Source organism: Lagenorhynchus albirostris, chromosome 13, assembly GCF_949774975.1.
Source record: "Lagenorhynchus albirostris chromosome 13, mLagAlb1.1, whole genome shotgun sequence".
NCBI classification, from domain to species: Eukaryota; Metazoa; Chordata; class Mammalia; order Artiodactyla; family Delphinidae; genus Lagenorhynchus; species Lagenorhynchus albirostris.
The window spans coordinates 37,608,352-37,628,005 of NC_083107.1; the positions used below are offsets into that span (position 1 = coordinate 37,608,352).

At 36.9% G+C, this 19,654-nt stretch overlaps 1 protein-coding gene across 1 annotated transcript in view; it reads left to right on the top strand.

Annotated features, from left to right (window-relative positions):
• The window catches only part of USP34 (ubiquitin specific peptidase 34), a 231,927-nt gene that overhangs the window by 63,581 nt on the left and 148,692 nt on the right, over positions 1 to 19,654 (top strand). The window contains exons 7-10 of the mRNA XM_060169925.1: positions 1,778 to 1,970; positions 3,116 to 3,177; positions 13,293 to 13,374; positions 13,462 to 13,554. Coding sequence (XP_060025908.1) covers positions 1,778 to 1,970; positions 3,116 to 3,177; positions 13,293 to 13,374; positions 13,462 to 13,554 — 430 coding nt within the window. The remainder of the gene's footprint in view (positions 1 to 1,777; positions 1,971 to 3,115; positions 3,178 to 13,292; positions 13,375 to 13,461; positions 13,555 to 19,654) is intronic.

Below are 19,654 nucleotides of genomic sequence, written 5' to 3' on the forward strand. Positions count from 1 at the left end.
CCATGGCCGCTGAGGCTGCACGTCTGGAGCCTGTGCTCCGCAATAGGAGAGGCCACAACAGTGAGAGGGCCGCGTACCGCAAAAAAACAACCCAGAAAACCTCAGGGGAATAAATGAGGTCATCTGGGGAGAGAATGTAGAAAGAAAATAGAAGTGAATCTAGGGGACTTCCCTGGTGTTCCAGCGGGTAAGACTCCGTGCTCCCAATGCAGGGGGCCCGGGTTTGATCCCTGGTCAGGGAACTAGATCCCACATGCATGCCGCAACTGAGTCCACATGCTGCAACAAAGATCCCGCATGCCGCAACTAAGACCTGGCACGGCCTAAATTAAAAAAAAAGAAGTGGGGCTTCCCTGGTGGCGCAGTGGTTGAGAGTCCGCCTGCCGATGCAGGGGATACGGGTTCGTGCCCCGGTCCAGGAGGATCCCACATGCCGCAGAGCGGCTGGGCCCGTGAGCCATGGCCGCTGAGCTGTGCGTCCGGAGCCTGTGCTCCACGACGGGAGAGGCCACAACAGTGAGAGGCCCACGTACCGCAAAAAAAAGTGAATCTAGGATGGAATGCTATATCAGTTTGCTTTTGCTGTGTGAGAAAACACCCAAAACTAGTAGCTTAAAATAACAGCCATTTATTATTTGTCACAGTTCTCTGGTTGGCTAGCTTTTCTGATCTGGGCTGACTTGGCTGGACCTGGGTGCTCTGTGATAGATAATCTCAGTCATTTGTCCTCTGGTTGGCAGGCTGATTGGTCTTGAGTGGGGAAGGGTGCTCATATGTATCTTGGCAGTTGGCTGGATGTCAGTTGGGGCATTAGCCGTGTCTCTCTCATCCAGCAGGCTATCCTGAGTCCTTTTCTCAGTGGTGGAAGAGTTCCCAGCAAGAGAGGGCAAGCTCAAAGGCTTTTTAAGCTTCTGCTTATGTTACATCTCTTAATACCCCACTGGGCAAAGGAACCTTCATGGCAAAGCTCAGATGCAAGGAAGTAGAGGAATAAATGACACATTTGTTGGGAAGAGTGGTAAAGTCACATTGCAAAGACTACTATATAAAGTGATGGGAGGAATTTGGGGCCTTTCTGCAATCCATTACAAGCCCTGAGGAGCAATAATGTTGAAAGGTTGGGTACAGGAGGAGAGACTAACCAAATAGAATAGGCAGGGCCTGAGAGGAAAACCAGTGGTTTGTGATTTTTGAAAGCCAAAAAAGAATGATGTTTAAAATGTACACATTTTGAAGAATTTTGGCTGTGTTGGGGAGTAGATGTACTATTTATATGAAGTCAACTGAAATTTACTAAAACAGGAGCTGTATACATGACAGGTACTAGAGAATAGTAAAGCTATACTGGAGGTGCAGGTGCAGAATCCGATGTTAAATGACTTGGCTCTGTGCAGTTCCTCCCTCCCTTCCTCCCTCCCTCTTCGTCCCTCCCTTCCTTCCTCTCCCTCCCTGCTTTCCCCTCCCTCCCTCCCTCCCTCCCTCCCTCCCTCCCTCCCTTCCTCCCTTCCTCCCTTCCTCCCTTCCTTCCATGTTGTGTTAGGCTTTGCAGTTCCTGATTTATGTTGGACTCTCAGCAAAGGACACATTGCCACAGGTCACAATCCTTGAAGCATTACTTAGAAATAGTTTAAATTGGGAGTATTAATCCCAGCATTCCAGGTACTACTGTACTTAACAGTTTGGAGGTATGGAGCAAAGGAATATTACTGAATTATTGAGTGGTCTTCAGAAATAGTTTGCAAGTTTTTGTGTATGTTGTATTTCTGTATCATTTCAGGTATTTATGCAAGCTCTCTGATCAGGAGTTAAGACAGAGTGCGGCTCGCAACATGGCTGACTTAATGTGGAGCACAGTGAAAGAACCATTGGACACGACGTTATGCTTTGATAAAGAAAGCCTAGATCTTGCATTTAAGTACTTTATGTCACCTACTTTGACTATGAGGTTGGCTGGATTAAGTCAGATAACGGTAAGCTGTATTTGCTTTATTTTTGGTAATTTTTTGTTTGTCCTCTCAGACTATCATCATTATGATAATACTTAGTATTTATGGAGCCATGCTAGTGGCCAGTATACCTAGTGGCATAAATACCTAGTATTTATGCCATGCTAGGCATTGTGCTAAGTACTTTACATGCATTACTTTGTGTGACCCTTACAAATAATTTCTATATGTTCTCTTTTTCCCTATTTTAAATACGAGGAGACTGAGGCTTAGATTTAGAAGGTTTTATACCTTAGGTCTTTTTGATTTCCTTCACTTTTTTTTTTTTAAACTGTTCAGTTTTTTGCATTTAGAAAGCAGTGTTTTCAGAGAGAAAAAGAGTCGGAGATTATAAGTAGTTAATTAATTTTCCAGGCAGAAGCCACAGATTATTGGGCCATAGGCCAAATTTGACTAACAGAAATGTTTGGTTTGCACAGCAGCAAGTACTGTTTTAAATAGGGAGAAATACATATTATTGGCTTCTCCTGGAGGCGCGGGGTGGGTAGAAAGACCTAGTGTCTTTGGGTCTGTCTTCTTGCATGACAACAATTTGCTAGAACTAAGTAGTTAGCTGCATTTTTTAGAATGGATATATTTTCTCTGGTTTACCAAGGTCTGCATTAGGTTTACTCCTTTACATTTGGGGCCTGTTTTTGTAGTGTAGTTATTCTGAAGTAGCTAGATTGTACCCATGTATTGAATTTTGTGACTTAGATTTTACCCATGTATCGGACTTTGTAAGTGTTGAAAACACTTAATGACAGTTTCCCAAATCAAATCTTAAAAGTGTATGTCTAGGAATCCTTTCCCGAAATTTGATTTGTAATGACACGTTACTTGCTGCCTTGCATTAGATTTTTGTGTTTTTCCCTTGTTCAGCTTTTTCTCTAGCATACTTAGTGGAATAAAGCCTAAGTATTACTTGTGGAATGAATTAGTCTTTAAAAATGATAAAGGAAATAGACTAATTGGGAAGTATATATGTATATCTGATTACCTATCTTATATTTTATACTTTTGATCTGGTTATTGATTATGATCTACATGTATCAAACTGTGTTGGCAATTGCTAACATATGCAAGAATAATTTTGGAAAAAATCTTTAATTTCTTTTCTCTATTTATAGAATCAACTTCACACCTTCAATGATGTGTGCAATAATGAATCATTGGTATCAGACACAGAAACGTAAGTAGGAGCATTAATTTATGCATAAGTACTATTTTAATGTGTAGCTGTTTATATGGTAAATGTAATTGACTTTATTAGATTTGAAGTGTTTACTAGAAATTCTTTGCCTTGTGGCTTCATCTGTACAGTCTTTAACAAGCTTTCAGAGGAATATATTGCAATACTTCTCTTTTTAAAAAAACATATCGTGTTATTTTTCACAAAATGCAAAGGGAGACTATACAGGAGAATTTAATAGTAAAGAGTATGGTACAGATAGTTTTCAGAAACCACACTTGATGCAGGAAAGAATCTCATTTAACACATTTTTCTGGGGAAAAAACCAAGTTCATGATGCTCATGTATGAAAAGAAGTAGTTTTTATAGCTTAGGGCTTTTTAAAGTACTTAGAAATATTTATTTTTTCCAATATTTATTCCATTTAGTTGTCCATCCAGTATAGAAATCATTTTTTAAATCTCAGTAGTAATATTTTCTGCTTGAACAGAGTTACATAGTTTTTTGTTTGTTTTTTCTGTGCCGCTGTGTGGCTTGCAGGATCTTAGTTCTCCAACCAGGGATCAAACACGTGCCCTCGGCAGTGAAAGTGCGGAGTCTTAACCACTGGACCGCCAGGGAATTCCCCAGAGTTACAAAGTCTTAAGGTGTTAGAAAATTTGTAATTATATGAATGAGTCATATTTTTGCTTTACTGTAACTTTTATGCATTGATCTTAGTTTTGCTCTATGGAGCTGATCTCAGTTGAACCCAGCCCTTCTTGAATTTGGAAACCAGAGACTATGTCTCTGCTTTTTCCCTCACATATTATGGTTTTTAGATTTATCACCAGACAAGTCATTCACTCTTGGCAACATTCTTTGTCAGTGGTGCCTTAAAATGTGTGGCCTAGAATTGGTAGTAGCATTATAAATTATGGGTCATACTAGGAGTGCTATTTCACACAGTCAAGATACTATATAGATTATGTCCAGTGTATATAAAACTACAGCTCTGGATTTCCCATTTGACCCCTCAGTACCCACCCTCCAACCCCTTCAGACTGCCTCTAGGAGAATCTTAAAATTGCCAATGCAGTAATCCCTATCCCTGCAAAAAGACAAAAAAAAAAAAAAAATCCTGGAATCACTCGTGCAGTAACCCCACATGTCCAGGTTAGGTCTCTGTGTTGCTGTGGATAGAGAAAAGAATGAATTCCATTCAAAAATGTGTAAGGTTTATACATACTAAAGATATGCTTAAGAGGGAGGAGAGTAAAAGTTTTGAGGAATAGTGGGTAGGACAGTTTAAGTTGGGAAGAGAAGGGTCTGTACAGTGTGAAAAGATTGGAGCAAATACAAAAAGTGATAAATATTGTCGAAGCCTGTGAATTGGGTCTCTCTTTTTAAGCAGTTTTATTAAGATATAGATACATATAAAACTCACCTGTTTTTATAATGAATTTTAGAAAATTTACACAGTTGTGCAACTATCATCACAGTACAGTTCTAGAACATTTACATCACTTCAGAAAGGTCCCTTTTGCCCATTTGTAGTCAATCCCCGTTCTCCCCACCACCCGCAACCCAGGGCCGCACCACATGGCACGTGGCATCTTAATTCCCTGCCCAGGGATCGAACCTGTGCCCCCTGCAGTGGAAGCTCAGTCTTAACTGCTGGACTGCCAGGGAATTCCTTCAATCCCCATTCTTATCCCCAACCCCACTAACCTTCTTTGTCTCTATAGATTTGCCCTTTTTTGGCATTTCCTATCAATGGAATCATACGACAGTGTTTTTTTCCATTGCCACCTTTCACTTATACTGTTTTTCTTGAGGTTCATTCATGTGGTGGTGTGAATCAGTACTTTGTTCCTTTTTATTGCTGAATAGTATTACATTATGTAGCCATATCCCATTTTGTTTATCCTTTTACCAAAGTTGATGGATATTTGAATGTTGCTACTTTTTGATTAGTGTGAATAATGCTGCTTTAAACATTTGTGTACAGTCTTTTTGTGGACATATGTTTTCATTTCTCTTGGTAGATACGTAGGCATGCGATCACTGGTTTGTAAGATCATTTTATGTTTAACTTTTAAAGAAACTGTCAAAATGTTTTCCAACATTTCTGTATTATTTTATATTCCCACTAGCAATGTATGAGGGTTCCAGTTTTCCCCCCAGTCTTGTCAGGACTTGTTTTTATCTTTTTGATTATAGCCATTATAGTGGGTATAAAGTGGCATTTCATTATTATTATTTGTTTATTTATTTATTTTTTGCGGTACGCGGGCCTCTCACTGCCGTGGCCTCTCCCATTGCGGAGCACAGGCTCCGGACGCGCAGGCTCAGCAGCCATGGCTCACGGGCCCAGCCGCTCCGCGGCATGTGGGATCTTCCCAGACCGGGGCACGAACCCGTGTCCCCTGCATCGGCAGACAGACTCTCAACCACTGCGCCACCAGGGAAGCCCTCATTATGGTTTTAATTTACATTTGCCTAATTACTAAGGATGTTGAACATCTTTTTATATGGTTATTTGCCATTCTATTTCTTCTTCACTGAATTGTTTGTTCACTTTTTGCCTAGCTTTTAGTTGGGTTATTTGTCTTGTTTTATAGATTAGCATATGATCTGTACCACAGAATATTCATATGTGCTTAAGAAGACTTTATTCAGCTGTTGTATGAAGTGTTCAGTAGATGTCTTTTAGGTCTGATGAGTTTGTAATATTGTTTGTCTCTATATCCTTGTTGATTTTTTTACCTACACTTGTTCTATTCCATTATCAAAAGTAGGGCATTGAAGTCTCCAACTTCAGTTTATCCTCATCTGTGGATTTTGTTTTTATTAATTTGCCTATTTGCTGCAATTTATTTGTGATCCCCAAATCAGTACTTTTGGTGCCCTCATGGTCATTTGTGGAAATGCACAGAGCAGTAAAAAATGAGTCTCCTAACATGCACATTTCCAACTGAAGTCATACAAGGTGATGCTCTGCGTTGTTTTAGTGCTGGTTACAGAAATGACCAGAGGAAGGAAGTGGTAAGAGGCAGTGCAGTATAGGGCAAGAAGCTCTGGCTCTGGGCTGGTTGGAGGGATATGAATCCCAAGTCTAGCACATGGTATTGGGGCAGCCTCAGTAAAGTCACCTCAACACTTCTGAAGCTCATTTTCTCTTTTCTAAAATAGAGAAAATAGAATCTGATAAGTTATTTTTAGGATTTAAGATTCAAGGGTTCAACATGAGTAAATTTACTCCAGCAATTTTGTAGAACTCAGCTGCCATGAGTAACAAGAGTTGACTGTATTATTTGTTTTTTTGTCCTTTCAGTTCTATGGTGAAATATTATATACAATGGAATTCTATTCAGCCATAAAAAAGAATGAAATCTTGCCATTTATGGTAACATGGATGGACCTTGAGGGCATTATACTAAGTGAAATAAGTCAGAGAAAGACATCATATGATCTCATTTATGTACGGACTTTAAAAACAAAAACGCTGAGATCAGCTCAGTGCTTTGTGACCACCTAGAGGGGTGGGATAGGGAGGGTGGGAGGGAGACGCAAGAGGGAGGGGATATGGGGATACATGTATACATATAGCTAATTCACTTTGTTATACAGCAGAAACTAACACAACATTGTAAAGCAATTATATTCCAATAAAGATGTTAAAAAAAAAAGGAAAAAAGCCCCAAAACCCTAAGCTTATAGACACAGAGAACAAATTGGTAGTTTCAGAGGTGTGGAGGTCAGGGGAGGGCAAAACAGGTGAAGGATGTCAAAAGGTACAAATTTCTAGTTATGAAATAAATGTCATGAGGATAGTAATGTATAGCATGGTGGCTATAGTTGATAATATAGTATTGCATATTTGAAAGTTGCTAGGAGAGTCGATCTTAAAAGCCCTCATCACAAGGGAAAGAATTTTTTTTCTAACTATATATGATGATGGGTGTTGACTTACTGTGGTGATCATTTAGCAATATATATAAATATTGAATCATTATGTTGTACACTTGAAACTAATGTAATGTTATATGTCAGTTGTACCTCAATTATAAAAAGAGTTTTTAGAAAAAGAGGATCAAATAAAAGAAAGCAACATTGAGAGATCATTGGAATACGCAAATGAGAGCCACGTCTCTTTTTTCTGAGGGAACGGGGTAGGGGGAAGGATGTTGATGGTCTATCTGTGATGGCATTTTTACATAAAGGGAAGAGCCTCCCTTGCATTGTTCTGACTGAAGTGGGAACTTCAAAACAAATCTTAGTTTTGTGAAACATCTTTCTTTAAAGGAGTTCTGCAAACGGATTGTAGAACAAATTGTGTATCTAAAGTTACTATATAAGATTTGCATTTAATCAAACCCTCTGTCTTCTTCCAGTCAAAGGCAAACAGCTAGTCACATTATTGCACTGAGTCATTCTTTTAAAGAGAACCCACTCTAGGAAGCACTTGATGCTAATGACATGTTCTTTTTACCCATTAAAGCAGTGGGTGACAATAATTTAAAAAAATACTCAGGGGTTCAGTATTAGCTAATTCAGTGCAGTGACGTTATAGAATATAACTGCCAAGAGTAGTAGGAATTGGCTATATTTCTTTTTCTCCCTTCAGTTCTGTTGGTTTTTGCTTCACGTATTTTAGGACATTTTGTTGGGTACATATATGTTTATAGTTGTTATGTTCCTGATAATTTCATCCTTTCATCATTATAAAATATCCCTCTTTGTCTCTTTAAAACAATTTTTAGTTTAGTGTATTTTGTTTGATGTTAGTATAGCCACTGCAGCTTTATTATGCTTACTGTTTTCATGGTATATCTTTTTCCATCCTCTTATTTTCAACCTGTTTGTTTTTGGATCTAAAGTATGTCTCTTGGAGGTAGCATTTGGTTGGATTGAAGAAGAAAAAAAAATCCACTCCTACCATCTCTCCCTTTTGATAGGAGTATTTAATCCAGTCACTCTTAATATTATATAGTTGCATTTATGCCTGCCGTTTTGCTGTTGGGTTTTTGTATGTCTTCCTCAAAAAATTTTTTTTTCTGTTTCTCCTTTACTGCCTTATTTTGCAGTATGTCAGTATACGGTAGTACAGTTGTCCCTTGGTATATGTGGGGGATTGGTTCCAGGATCACCTGTGGATACCAAAATCTTCAGATGCTCAACTCCCTTATATAAAGTCATGTAGTGTTTGCATGTAATCTGTACATATCCTCCTGTATACTTTAAATCATCTCTTGATTACTTACAATACCTAATACAATGTAGGTGTTATGTAAATAGTTGCAAGCATTTGGCAAATTCAAGTTTTGCCTTTTGGAACTTTCTGGAATTTTTTTTAAGAAATATTTTTGATCCTCTGTTGGTTGCATCTATGGATGCAGAACCCATGGTTACAGAGGGAGTACTGTATACCATTTTAATTCCATTTTTTTATACTTTAAAAATTATTTTGCCAGTGGTTGCTTTATGGGTTACAATATGCATTTTAATTTAATACTGTCTACTTCAGATTAATCACAATTCTAGTAAAATATAGGAACAGTGCTTCAGTATAGCTCTATTCCTTTGTTTCTGATAAGTCAGCTGCGAATCTTATTGTGGTTCCTTTCTATGTGCTTAGTTCTTTTTCTCTTGCTGCTTTTAAGATTTTTCTGTTGCTCTTTGGCTTTTAAGAGTTTGACTCTGATGTCTCTGGGTGTTGATATCCTTGTGTTTATCTTAGTTGGCGCTTGTTGTGATTCTTGGCTGTGTAGATGAACATTTTTCATCAAATTTGGGATGTTTGACCATAGTTTCTTCCAATTTTCTTTCTGTTCTCCTTACTCCTTCTGGGAGTCCCAGTATATATATGTTTCCAGAGCCCTGAATGATTGTTACTGATAACATTGTCCAGTTTTATGCTTGCTCAGTTATAGTTACAGTTCTCGGCTGTTACAAAAGTCCCTGAGTCTCCTTTCAGTGTTTTTCAAGAAACTGAAAGAATGGGATTTATTTTTTAGAATTATTTTTAGTTGTTGAATTGTCTTTTTGTATGTTAAACATCATAGAGTTGATTCATGGATCATAGCTTCTGTTGGGTTACTCAGAAATAGGTAAAATATACCACTACTAGTTTTATTTTAATGTTTTACCCTTTGAGGTCATATATCTAATTCATAGCTTATTAAAAATCTTTAGAATAATTTTAAAATTAAATATAATTCTTCTATGGATAAACAAGAAAAGAAATTGTTCAGTCCTTCCAGTTTTTCTGTATATAATTTACATAACTGAAAAAACTTGGGGTCTTTTCATTGCTCATCCTATTTTGAAACCGTTTTTCTTCTACCCACAATATACATATCACTACTTTTTTCATTAGCTGTTCTTCTGTGGTAGCCATTTAAATTTTTTTTAAAGAATTGCTCTGAAAGGGCCTGTCTCAATTAAATAAATTGAATCAACAGTTAATGACCTTCCAAAACAAAGTACCAGGACCAGATGGGTTCATTGGTAAATTTAACCAAATATTTAAGGAAGGAATTATACCAATTCTCTATAGTCTTTTTCAGAAGATAGCAGAGGGAAGCCTTACCAGCATTACCCTAATACCAAAACCAGACAAAGGCATTACAAGAAAACGACAGACCAGTACTTCCCATGAACATACATATAAAAATCCTCATAAAATATTAGCAAATCGAATCCAGCAAGGTATAAAAAGAATTATACACCACAACCAAGTGAGATTTAGCTCAGGTATTCAAGGCTGGTTCAGCGTTTCAAGATCAATTAATGTAAAGTCAAAATTTTGACAAGGTCAAATTTTATCATTCATGATTAAAAAAACCTCTCAGTAAACTAGGCATAGAGAGGAACTTCATCAACATGTTAAAGAACATCTACAAAACCTCCTACAGCTAACATCATACTTAATGATGTGAAGGTCAAAGCTGTTTCACTAAGGTCAGGAACAAGGAAAGGGTGTCCACTCTCACCACTGCTTTTCAGCATTGTACTGGAAAGTCCTACCTGATGCAACAAGAGAAGAAAAGGAAATAAAAGGTGTATAGATTAGGAAGGCAGAAGTAAAACTGTCTTTGATCACAGATGACCTGATCATCTATGTAGAAAATCTGAAAGAATTGACAGTCTCATGGAACTAATGAGCATTTATAGCAGGATTGCAGGATACAAAGTTAGTAATCAAAAGTCAGTCACGGGCTTCCCTGGTGGCGCAGTGGTTGAGAGTCCGCCTGCCAATGCAGGGGACACGGGTTCGTGCCCCGGTCTGGGAAGATCCCACATGCCGCAGAGCGACTAGGCCTGTGAGCCATGGCCACTGAGCCTGTGCGTCCGGGGACTGTGCGTCTGGAGCCTGTGCTCCGCAACGGGAGAGGCCACAACAGTGAGAGACCCGCGTACCACAAAAAAAAAAAAAAAAAAAAATTTCGTATATATCAGCAGTGAACAAATAGAATTTGAAATTTAAAATACAATACCATTTACATTAACACCACAAAAAATGAAATACTTAGGTATAAATGTAACAATATGAAAAGGTCTATAGGAGGAAAATCACAAAACTCTGATGAAAGATAGCAAAGATGAGCTAAATAAATGGAGAGATATTCCATGTCTATGGATAGGAAGACTTAAAATTGTAAAGGTATCAGTCCTTTCCAACTTGATCTATAGATTCATTGCAGTCTCAATCAAAATCAAAGTAAGTTATTTTGTGGATCTCGACAAACTGATTCTAACATTTGTTTAAATAGAGAGGCAAAAGACCCAGAATAGCCAACACAGTTTTGAAAGGAAACAATAAATTGGAGGACCGACATTACCCACCTTCAAGAGTTACTGTAAAATTACAGTGATCAAGACAGTGCAGTATTGGTGAAAGAACAGACAAATAGGTCAATGGAACAGAATACAGTGCTCAGAAATAGGCCCATATAAATATAGTCAGCTGATATTTAACAAAGGAGCAAAGACAGTAGTACAAAGCAGCAGAGATAGGGTTTTCAACAAATGGTGCTGAAACAATTGGACAACCACATGGGAAAAAAAATCTAGACACATCTCACACCCTTCACAAAAATTAATTCAAAATGGACCACACACCTAAACATAGAATGTAAAACTATAACGCTCCTAAAAGATAACATAGGAAAAAATCTAGATGACCTTGGGTATGGTGGTAACCTTTTGAGTTCAACACCATGATCCATGAATTGGTAAGCTGGACTTCTTTAAAAATAAAAACTTCTGCTCTGCGAAAGACAATGTCAAGAGAATGAGAAGACAGCCGTAGACAGGGGAAAATACTTGTAAAAGACACATCTGTTAAAGGACTGTTATCCAAAATATACACAGAACTCTTAAAAATTTAACAGTAAGAAAATGAACAATCTGATTAAAAAATACACTGACTTTAGCAGACACTCCACCAAAGAAGACATACAGATGGCAAATGAGCACATGCAAAGATGCTCCTCTTTCATCAGGGAAATGCAAATCAAAACAACGATGAGATTGCATTACATGCCTATTGGAATGGTCAAAATCCAGAACACTGATAACACCAAATGCTGACACGGATGTGGAGCAACAGGAACTCTCATTCACCGCTGGTGGGAATGCAAGAAGGTACAGCCACTTCGGAAGACAGTTTCATAGTTTCTTAAAAAACTCAGCGTACTCTTCCCATATGATCCAGCAGTCATGTTCCCTGGCATTTATCCAAAGGAGTTGAAAACATGTCCACACAAAAACCTGCACACGGGTGATTATAGCAGCTTTATTCATAATTGCTCAAACCTGGAATGAACCAATGGGCTAATGACAAATGAAAGAAAATGGATAAATCTTAATGCTGAGTGAAAGAATCTAAATTTTATAAAACAGTACATCCTGTATCTTTTTTTATATGAAGTTCTAGAAAATGAAAACTATGTAATAACAGAAAGCACATCATTGGTTGTCTGGGCAGTGGGTTGTGGGAGCTGAGAAAAAGAGGGATTAAAAAGGGGCATAAAGAAACTTTTTTTTTTTTTTTAAAGAAACTTTTTGGGTTGATGTGTTTGTTATCTTGGCAGTGCTGATGGATTCATAGATGTATATTTAAGTTTAAATTCATTGAACTCTATATACTTTAAATATGTTTAGTTTACTATATTTCATACATATCTCAAAGCTGTAAAAGACAAATTAAATATATACTTTAAATATATATGTTTATATACTTTATATACTTTAAATATGTTTAGTTTACTATATTTCATACATATCTCAAAGCTGTAAAAGACAAATTAAATATATACTTTAAATATATATGTTTATATACTTTATATACTTTAAATATGTTTAGTTTACTATATTTCATACATATCTCAAAGCTGTAAAAGACAAATTAACTGATAAACTTACATTACCTTATTGGTAACATAATAATTTAATTTTCTGTGCCAGTGATTTATTACTCTAAAAGAATTGATAGCTCTTTTTACAAAATGAAGGATAATCTAAAACTGTTCAAAAATAAAAAGTTTACTTTTTGAAATGAAAGATGAGTTGTTCCTAAGTGTAACCAAGTGTTCTGAACAGTCAGTTGATAACTTTAGGGATCACATTAGCAGAACCTTCGTTAATATCAGGCAGGAAGGAGACTTGCCATTTGGCTTGGAGATTCTTCTTTTTTTCTTCCCCCACCCTTTTGGTAACCTACTTTTCTGATGTTATCTTACCATAGAGGACATATGGGGAAACCTTCCCTGAATGCCTCAGTGCCTACTATGGAAATTAAAAATGGGAAGGCAAGGTCTTTGAGTAAGAAAATACATCAGTTTTTAGGTGTTACCCTTGGTATTCTCACCTGTGTACCTGGTGTTAGTTATCCTAACTTTTCAGATTTTTTTTTGCTTGTTTATAAATTCAGGTAGTATTACCATTTCTTGTATTTCTGTTTCAGTTATTCTTCATAGTACTATTAACAGTTAATTGTATATAATCACTTCTTTATAATTGGTATGTGAACAGTTTTAGATTTTCACCTGAGTCTGCTTTTAGACATGGGAAAGATTGATACTAATATTTTCTTAAATGTATTAACTATTTTTATTATTTGACTTCAGGTCCATTGCAAAAGAACTTGCAGACTGGCTTATAAGCAACAATGTGGTAGAGCATATATTTGGACCAAATTTACATATTGAGGTTTGTGGACTAATATGTGACTTATCTGCTCTATTAAGAGAGAAGAATGCTTTTAAAAATTAACTGTAATAAGTTTTTCTTTTCCAGATTATCAAACAGTGCCAAGTGATTTTGAATTTTTTGGCAGCAGAAGGGCGACTGAGTACTCAGCATATTGACTGCATTTGGGCTGCAGCACAGGTAATATCAACAGCTTAACATAAGTGCTTCTTTATTATTTGTTCCGTTCTAAGTTCTTTACTCCCCTATAAGGTACGTTCTATTATTATCCTCATTTTGTCGCTAAAGAAACCATGCCATGGGAAAAGTTGGGGATCAAATCTAAGAAATCTGGCTTCAGAGTCCATGTCTTATCTTACTGTACTACTGGTACAATCGAAGGAAATGAGAGTCAGTCAGTTAGAGGTTCTTGGTTTATTAAGAGATAGTTTCCTATTAATTTATACAATCAATGCTTCTGTCCTGAACATTGTATTCATATTTTTTTTCTATTATACTATTTTCTCTTTAATTTAATTTTTTGAATAGGCACATATCCATATAGTTCAAATTTCAAAAAGTAGATATAAAAGGATATGCTATACATTTTCCCCCTCCTGCCTATATCTCCCATGCATGCAGTTCCTAACCTCTCAGGTGCATCATAGATTTTCTATATAAATTGCCAATTGTAAACATTTCTCTTCCCTGTCCTCTTTTCCACAGATGTATCATACTAAACGGATTTGGCTTTTTTTCACTAACAGTTTGTCCTGGAGATTATTATTCCATATCAATATATAAAACACATTTTTTCTTTTTTAGGACTGCATAGTGTTTCATTATGTGCATGAACCATAATTTATTTAACCAGTTCCTGTTCATAAGCACTATTTTTTCCAATCTTTTTTATTATAAACAATGCTACAATAAGTAACTTATAGTAGTCAGCTAATACATATGCAAAACTATTACGTAGGATACATTCCTACTTATAAGTAGTATTGTCAGGGTAAAGTAAGTGTGGTTTACTTGTGGTAGCTAATGGTGTGATAGTGCCACTTTCACCTTATTCTCCTCAATAATTTTTTTTTAACATCTTTATTGGAGTATAATTGCTTTACAACGTTGTGTTAGTTTATGCTGAATAACAAAGTGAATCAGCTATATGTATATATATATCCCCATATCCCCTTCCTCTCGTGTCTCTCTCCCACCCTCCCTATCCCATCCCTCTAGGTGGTCACAAAGCACCGAGCTGATCTCCCTGTGCGATGCAGCTGCTTCCCACTAGCTATTTTATATTAGGTAGTGTATATATGTCAGTGCTGTCTAACTTCGTCCCAGCTTATCCTTACCCCCTCCCCGTGTTCTCAAGTCCATTCTCTATGTCTGTGTCTTTATTCCTGTCCTGCCCCTAGGTTCGTGAGAAACTTTTTTTACAGATTCCATATATATGTGTTAGCATGTGGTACTTGTTTTTCTCGTTCTTACTTCACTCTGTATGAGACACTCGAGGTCCATCCACCTCTCTATAAATAACTCAATTTTGTTTCTTTTTAAGGCTGAGTGTAATATTCCATTGTATATATGTGCCACATCTTTATCCATTCATCTGTTGATGGACACTTAGGTTGCTTCCATGTCCTGGCTATTGTAAATAGAGCTGCAGTGAGCATTGTGGTACATGACTCTTTTTGAATTATGGTTTTCTCAGGGTATATGCCCAGTAGTGGGATTGCTGGGTCATATGGTAGTTCTATTTTTAGTTTTTTAAGGAATCTCCATACTGTTCTCCATAGCGGCTATACTGTTCTCCATAGTGGCTATATCAATTTACATTCCCACCAACAGTGGAAGAGGGTTCCCTTTTCTCCACACCCTCTCCAGCATTATTGTTTGTAGATTTTTTGATGGTGGCCATTCTGACCGGTGTGAGGTGATAACCTCATTGTAGTTTTGATTTGCATTTCTCTAATGATTAATGATGTTGAGCATCCTTTCATGTGTTTGTTGGCAATCTGTATATCTTCTTTGGAGAAATGTCTGTTTAGGTCTTCTGCCCATTTTTGGATTGGGTTGTTTGTTTTTTTGATATTAAGCTGCATGAACTGTTTATATATTTTGGAGATTAATCCTTTGTCAGTTGCTTCGTTTGCAAATATTTTCTCCCATTTGAGGGTTGTCCTTTAGTCTTGTTTATGTTTTCCTTTGCTGTGCAAAAGCTTTTAAGTTTCATTACGTCCCATTTGTTTATTTTTGTTTTTATTTCCCTTTTTTTAGGAGGTGGGTCAAAAAGGATCTTGCTGTGATTTATGTCATAGAGTATTCTGCCTATGTTTTCCTCTAGGAGTTTGATAGTGTCTGGCCTTACATTAAGGTCTTTAATCCATTTGGAGTTTAATTTTATATATGGTGTTCGGGAGTGTTCTAATTTCATTCTTTTACATGTAGCTGCCCAGTTTTCCCACCACCACTTACTGAAGAGGCTGTCTTTTCTCCATTGTATATTATTGCCTCCTTTAACAAAGATAAGGTTATCTTTGAGAGATTATCATATCATAACATGCACATATGTTATCATACGTGCATGGGTTTATCTCTGGGCTTTCTATCCTGTTCCATTGATCTTTATTTCTCTTTTTGTGCCAGTACCATACTGTCTTGATTACTGTAGCTTTGTAGTATAACTACGAAGTCTTTAAGTCTGAAGTCAGGGAGCCTGATTCCTCTAGCTCTGTTTTTCTTTTTCTTTTTTTTTTTTGCGGTACGCAGGCCTCTCACTGTTGTGGCCTCTCCCGTTGCGGAGCACAGGCTCCAGGCGCGCAGGCTCAGCGGCCATGACTCATGGGCCCAGCTGCTCCGCGGCATGTGGGATCTTCCCGGACCTGGGCATGAACCCGTGTCCCCTGCATCGGCAGGCGGACTCTCAACCACTGCGCCACCAGGGAAGCCCCTGTTTTTTTTAAGATTGCTTTGGCTATTGGAGGTCTTTTGTGTTTCCATACAAATTGCGAAATTTTTCGTTGTAGTTCTGTGAAAGATGCCATTGGTAGTATGATAGGGATTGCATTGAATCTGTAGATTGCTTTGGGTAGTATAGTCATTTTCACAATGTTGATTCTTCCAATCCAAGAACATGGTATATCTCTCCATCTGTTTGTATCAACTTTAATTTCTTTCATCAGTGTCTTATGGTTTTCTGCATACAGGTCTTTTGTCTCCTTAGGTAGGTTTATTCCAAGGTATTTTATTCTTTTTGTTGCAGTGGTAAATGGGAGTGTTTCCTTAATTTCTCTTTCAGATTTTTCATCATTAGTGTATAGGAATGCAAGAGATTGCTGCGCATTAATTCTGTATTCTGCTACTTTACCAAATTCATTGCTTAGCTCTAGTAGTTTTCTGGTAGCATCTTTAGGACTCTCTGTGTATAGTATCATGTCATCTGCAAACAGTGAGTTTTACTTCTTCTTTTCCACTTTGGATTCCTTTTATTTCTTCTCTGATTGCCATGGCTAAAACTTCCAAAACTATGTTGAATAATAGTGGTGAGAGTGGGCAACTTTGTCTTCTTCCTGATCTTAGAGGAAATGGTTTCAGTTTTTCACCATTGAGAACGATGTTGGCTGTGGGTTTGGAATATATGGCCTTTATTATGTTGAGGTAGGTTCCCTCTATGCCTACTCTCTGGAGAGTTTTTATCATAAATGAGTGAATTTTGTTGAAAGTTTTTTCTTCATCTGTTGAGATTATCGTATGGTTTTTATCCTTCAATTTGTTAATATGGTGCATCACATTGATTGATTTGCGTACTTTGAAGAATCCTTGAATTCCTGGGATAAACACCTTTTGATCATGGTGTATGATCCTTTTAATGTGCTGTTGGACTCTGTTTGCTAGTAGTTTGTTGAGGATTTTTACATCTATGTTCATCAGTGATAGTGGCCTGTAGTTTTCTTTTTTTGTGACATCTTTGTCTGGTTTTGGTATCAGGGTGTTAGCTCTCCTCTTAACGTTTGATAGAATTCACCTGTGAAGCTGTCTGGTCCAGGGCTTTTTGTTGTAGGAAGATTTTTATTCACAGTTTCAATTTCAGTGCTTGTGATTGGTCTGTTTAATATTTTCGATTTCTTCCTTGTTCAGTCTCAGAAGGTGGTTCATTTCTAAGAATTTGTCCATTTCTTCCAGGTTGTCCATTTTATTGGCATATAGTTGCTTGTAGAAATCTCTCATGATCCTTTGTATTTCTGCAGTGTCAGTTGTTACTTCTTTCTCATTTCTAATTCTGTTGATTTGAATCTTCTCCCTTTTTTTCTTGATGATTCTGGCTAATGGTTTATCAATTTTGTTTATCTTCTCAAAGAACCAGCTTTTGGTTTTATTGATCTTTGTTATTGTTTCCTTCATTTCTTTTTCATTTATTTCTGATCTGATATTTCTGATTTCTTTCCTTCTGCTAACTTTGGTTTTTTTTTGTTCTTCTTTCTCTGATTGCATTAGGTGTAAGGTTAGATTGTTTATTTGAGATGTTTCTTGTTTCTTGAGGATTGTATTGCTATAAACTTCCCTCTTAGAACTGCTTTTGCTGCATCCCATAGGTTTTGGGTCATCTTGCTTTCACTGTCATTTGTTTCTAGGTATTTTTTGATTTCCTCTTAGATTTCTTCAGTGATCTCTTGGTTATTTAGTAGTGTATTGGTTAGCCTCCATGTGTTTGTATTTTTCATAGTTTTTTCTTGTAATTGATATCTAGTCTCATAGCTTTGTTGTTGGAAAAGATACTTGATATGATTTCAGTTTTCTTAAATTTACCAAGGCTTGATTTGTGACCGAAGAGATACGATCTATCCTGGAGAATGTTCCATGAGCACTTGAGAAGAAAGTACATTCTGTTGTTTTTGGATGGAATGTCCTGTTAATATCAATTAAGTCCATCTTGTTAAATGTGTCATTTAAAGCTTGTGTTTCCTTATTTATTTTCATTTTGGATGATCTGTTTGGTGAAAGTGGGGTGCTAAAATCCCCTACTATGATTGTGTTACTGTCAATTTCCCGTTTTATGGCTGTTAGCATTTGCCTTATGTATTGAGGTGCTCCTATGTTGGGTGCATAAATATTTACAATTGTTATATCTTCTTGGATTGATCCCTTGATCACTATGTAGTGTCCTTCTTTGTCTCTTGTAATAATCTTTAAAGTCAGTTTTGTCTGATATGAGAATTGCTGCTCCAACTTTCTTGTGATTTCCATTTGCATGGAATATCTTTTTCCATCCCCTCAGTTTCAGTCTGTATGTGTCCCTAGGTCTGAAGTGGCTCTCTTGTAGACAGCATATATATGGGTCTTGTTTTTGTATCCATTCAGCCAGTCTGTGTCTTTTGGTTGAAGCATTTAATCTATTTACATTTAAGGTAATTATCAATATGTATGTTCCTATTCCCATTTTCTTTTTGTTTTGGGTTTGTTATTGTAGGTCTTTTCCTTCTCTTGTGTTTCCTGCCTAGAGAAGTTTAGCATCTGTTGTAAAGCTGGTTTGGTGGTGCTGAGTTCTCTTAACTTTCACTTGTCTGTAAAGGTTTTAATTTCTCCACCAAATCTGAATGATATCCTTGCTGGGTAGAGTAATCTTGGTTGTAGGTTTTTCCCTTTCATCACTTTAAATATGTCCTGCCACTCCCTTCTAGCTTGCAGAGTTTCTGCTGAAAGATCAGCTGTTAGCCTTATGGGGATTCCCTTGTATGTTATTTGTTGCTTTTCCCTCACTGCTTTTAATATTTTTACTTTGTATTGTATTTAAGTTTTGATAGTTTGATTAATATGTATCTTGGCATGTTTCTCCTTGGATTTATCCTGTATGGGACTCTCCTTCCTGGACTTGATTGACTATTTGCTTTCCTAGGTTAGGGAAGTTTTCAACTAAAATCTCTTCAAATATTTTCTCAGACCCTTTCTTTTCCTCTTCTTCTGACACCCCTATAATTTGAATGTTGGTGCGTTTAATGTTGTCCTAAAGGTCTCTGAGACTGTCCTCAGTTCTTCTCATTCTTTTTTATTCTGCTCTGCAGTAGTTATTTCCACTGTTTTATCTTCCAGGTCACTATCTGTTCTTCTGCCTCAGTTATTCTGCTATTGATTCCTTCTAGAGAATTTTTAATTTAATATACTGTGTTGTTCCTCATTGTTTGTTTGCTCTTTAGTTCTTCTGGCTCCTTGTTAAACGTTTCTTGTATTTTCTCCATTGTATTTCTGAGATTTTGGATCATCTTTACTGTCATTACTCTGAATTCTTTTTCAGGTAGAC